General features: G+C 41.1%; 1 protein-coding gene across 1 annotated transcript in view; it reads left to right on the top strand.

Annotated features, from left to right (window-relative positions):
- ADM (adrenomedullin) overlaps positions 1-3,308 on the top strand; it is a 6,284-nt gene extending 2,976 nt beyond the window's left edge. Inside the window, exons 2-5 of the mRNA XM_018554868.1 lie at positions 357-459; positions 966-1,076; positions 1,187-1,312; positions 2,361-3,308. Coding sequence (XP_018410370.1) covers positions 357-459; positions 966-1,076; positions 1,187-1,312; positions 2,361-2,745 — 725 coding nt within the window. The 3' untranslated portion in view covers positions 2,746-3,308. The remainder of the gene's footprint in view (positions 1-356; positions 460-965; positions 1,077-1,186; positions 1,313-2,360) is intronic.
- The last annotated feature ends 22 nt before the right edge of the window (positions 3,309-3,330 follow it).

Here is a 3,330-nt window from a genome sequence, read left to right as displayed (position 1 = left end):
AATAATGATGGTAATATTAGTAATATCTTATATATTATGTAACAACACACACACACACACACACACACACACACACACACACAGAGAGACACCCACACACATATACATAATGCCAATCTTATTTACTCACAATTCCCCCAAACAGCCCTTATTAGGAAACATCCAGTGTGCAGATGGGCAGGATTTGGACTTTTTTTGTAATCTTGCTTATTTTTCCAGCAATGAAACACAATAGGAGCTTATTACAGAGGGCTCAGCGTGCATTGTAATGCTTTCAGTATACAGTGGCTGTCACTCAACCCCCTAGCCACGCCCACCGGCTTGGTCTTATAAGGCAGCCCTGTGCCGCTCAACAGCCAAACAGCAAGTGAACAGCTCACAGAGCAACTCACTCCCAAAACTTTGGATTATATCCCTTCCTGCAAGAAAACTCTCTTTGGATTATCCCTCCGGCAACAGGTAGGCATTCTTTCCAAACTTGATCTCTACATACTAAATGATAGAGCAATTCCCTTTAAATCCTACCTAGCAATCCTACCTTAAATCCTACCTGTGTCTTGCTTCTCTGCACAGACAGAATATCATTTGCAACTGCAGCAGGAATTTTTCCATGTGCTTTGGTATTAATACAGAATTTTCAGCCGGCACCGGCGTGGAAGATTAAAATTAAACCTCTTAGACCTACTTATTGGCACTAGGCGGGTAATTAAATAGTGTATTGCTTAGGGGCTTTTTTTTTGTATGGTGCAGAGTCCTCTACTTGCGCCCCAGCTGATGTTTTGGAAGTATTTCCAGATTTGTGTGTTTGTTTAACTGATAAAAAACTTAAAAAGCAAACACAGATTAGAATGTGAACAGGGCTAAAAAAAAAAAAAAACTTCTGCAAGTTGCAGAGATGATTTCAGGCTGTGCATGGGACTCTTGACAACCCCTCTAAAGAGCTCGTTTTTGTATTTCTCCACCAGGAATCGGTCCAGAATGGAGTTGGCTTACACCATCGTGCTCCTCATGAGTTATTTGACCTTCCTTGGCTCCGTCATGGCAAGATTGGAAGTCAGTCTAGGAGACAAAAAAAAGTAAGTTCATGGACTTTAAAAAAAAAGTTGACTGTTCCTTGAAACTTGTGTACACTATCAGGTTTTATATGTGTATCGGAGTTCTAAACCTGTTTTTATTGCACTTGTAGATGGGATCTAATTAGGATGAATCGCATGAAGAGAGACTTGACTGTACAGCTGCTGAGTGATGCAATGACTGAAGGTTCTTTTGTCAGAACAGAAGATACTAAGGACTCTATGGTGCCCCAAAGCAGGTAAATATCTTCACATGTATACTTTTATACTTATATTTTTCTCTATAGGCTCTTTTGACTATATTGTTGAATATATTCTCCAGTTGGAAGCTAAGGTTGCTCTAACTTTTGGTGCCACCATGATATATCTGGTGATTCTAGATGGTGGAATATTTTGAAGCCACCATAATGATATCCTATAAACATAATTTATTATATTGCTGAATATATTCTCTCATTGGAAGCTAAGGTTGCTCTAACTTTTGGTGCCTCCAAGATACATTTATTATTATATTGAATATATTCTCCAGTTGGAATATAGCTTTTGGTGTCACCATGATATATCTGGTGCCTCTAGATGGTGGAACGTTTTGAAGCCACCATAATTATATCCTATACCATCATTTATTATAATATTGAATATATTCTCCCATTGGAAGCTAAGGTTGCTCTAGCTTTTGGTGTCACCATGATATATCTGGTGCCTCTAGATGGTGGAACGTTTTGAAGCCACCGTAATGATATCCTATAAACATCATTTATTATATTGCTGAATATATTCTCCCATTGGAAGCTAAGGTTGCTCTAACTTTTGGTGTCACCATGATACATCTGGTGGCTCTAGATGGTGGAACGTTTTGAAGCCACCATAATGATATCCTATAAACACCATTTATTATTATATTGAATATATTCTCCAGTTGGAATATAGCTTTTGGTGTCACCATGTTATATCTGGTGACTCTAGATGGTGGAACGTTTTGAATCCGCCATAATGATATCCTATCAACATCAAAATTGTTAGAAGTAATTCAACTTTTTCAGAAAGTTGTCTCCTTGGGGCCGAAAATGCGTTTTTATAATAGATAGTAAGAAGTTATATTAGATGTACATTAAACATAAGCAACCATTGGTATTGCTGCAACTGAGGAACTACAAATACCTGCATGATGTTTTCTGGTGACTGTTGTCCCTCAGTATCTGGAGTTGTTTGGCGTTGTCTTAAATGTAAAATATAAAGAGTGACAACCATTTAACTAATGGTGTTCTTTCTTCTCTTTCCTATCAGCAATGGTGCCCATATCCGCGTGAAGAGATACCGTCAGAGCTTCAGCAATTACCCTCAGATTTCCTACAGGGGTTGCAAATTTGGCACATGCATCGTCCACGATTTGGCCCACAAGGTCTACCAGTACACTGACAAAGACAAGGACAGCACAGCACCGGCCAGAAAAATGAGCTCCCAGGGCTACGGCCGCAGGAGAAGATCCATTCCCGAGAGGAGGCTTCTTCTCCCCGTGGTTGACGGCAAAATCCAACCGTGGTGGGTCAGCGCCAGAAGTGCTAACAGTGAAGCCCAACAGCTCGTGGATGTTAACACAGCATCCTTTCACCAAGAAATCAGTGTGTCAAAGACCAAGGGCAAACTGTTGCAGACCTTGTTGAGGACTTAAACCAAGAACTGAACTAGCGGAGGTGTTGTTTTTTGGAAAAATAAAGGTGAAAGCTATGGCTCTCCTTTCTGTGGTCCATGGAATTCCTCGTGAACCTTTTAGCAAGGACCGAGGAGAGGATAGAAGGAACCGACGAAGGCTGAAGAAGTAGTGTAATAAGAGGTCAGAGCATGGTCTTCAAGTTTCTGTGATGCAAAGTTGGGAAGACTATGGACGTTTCTGGTCCGATGTAGGATGTACAATTTTGCACTTGTAAGGACCTTAGTGAGCACTGATAAACCATACCAAAAAAAAAAAGAAATCGTGATGGGGTTACAGAGAGCTTGGAGGCTTTCCGGTTGACCATTTATGTTCGTGGAGGTGTCAAAGGAACCGGCGAGGCACTCATAGGACCCTACCCTTGGGTCTGAATCTGGAAAAAAGGTGCTGTAAAGATTTCCTTGGATGTGTCAAAGAGAAGGAACCGACCTCAGCTAGGGACAGGCGAGTCCCACATGTCTATGACTTCTGATAGTTGGAGAAGCGTGCAACTGCCAGAGTTGGTGGCTTCACCGGCAACAAAGGTTAAAGAACTTTCTCCCCCCC

This window comes from Nanorana parkeri, unplaced genomic scaffold (genome assembly GCF_000935625.1).
Source record: "Nanorana parkeri isolate BGI_ZX_2015 unplaced genomic scaffold, ASM93562v1 scaffold10, whole genome shotgun sequence".
Classification (NCBI taxonomy): Eukaryota; Metazoa; Chordata; class Amphibia; order Anura; family Dicroglossidae; genus Nanorana; species Nanorana parkeri.
Note: the sequence above shows the minus strand (reverse complement) of the source record. Positions and strands in the feature narration are given on the sequence as shown.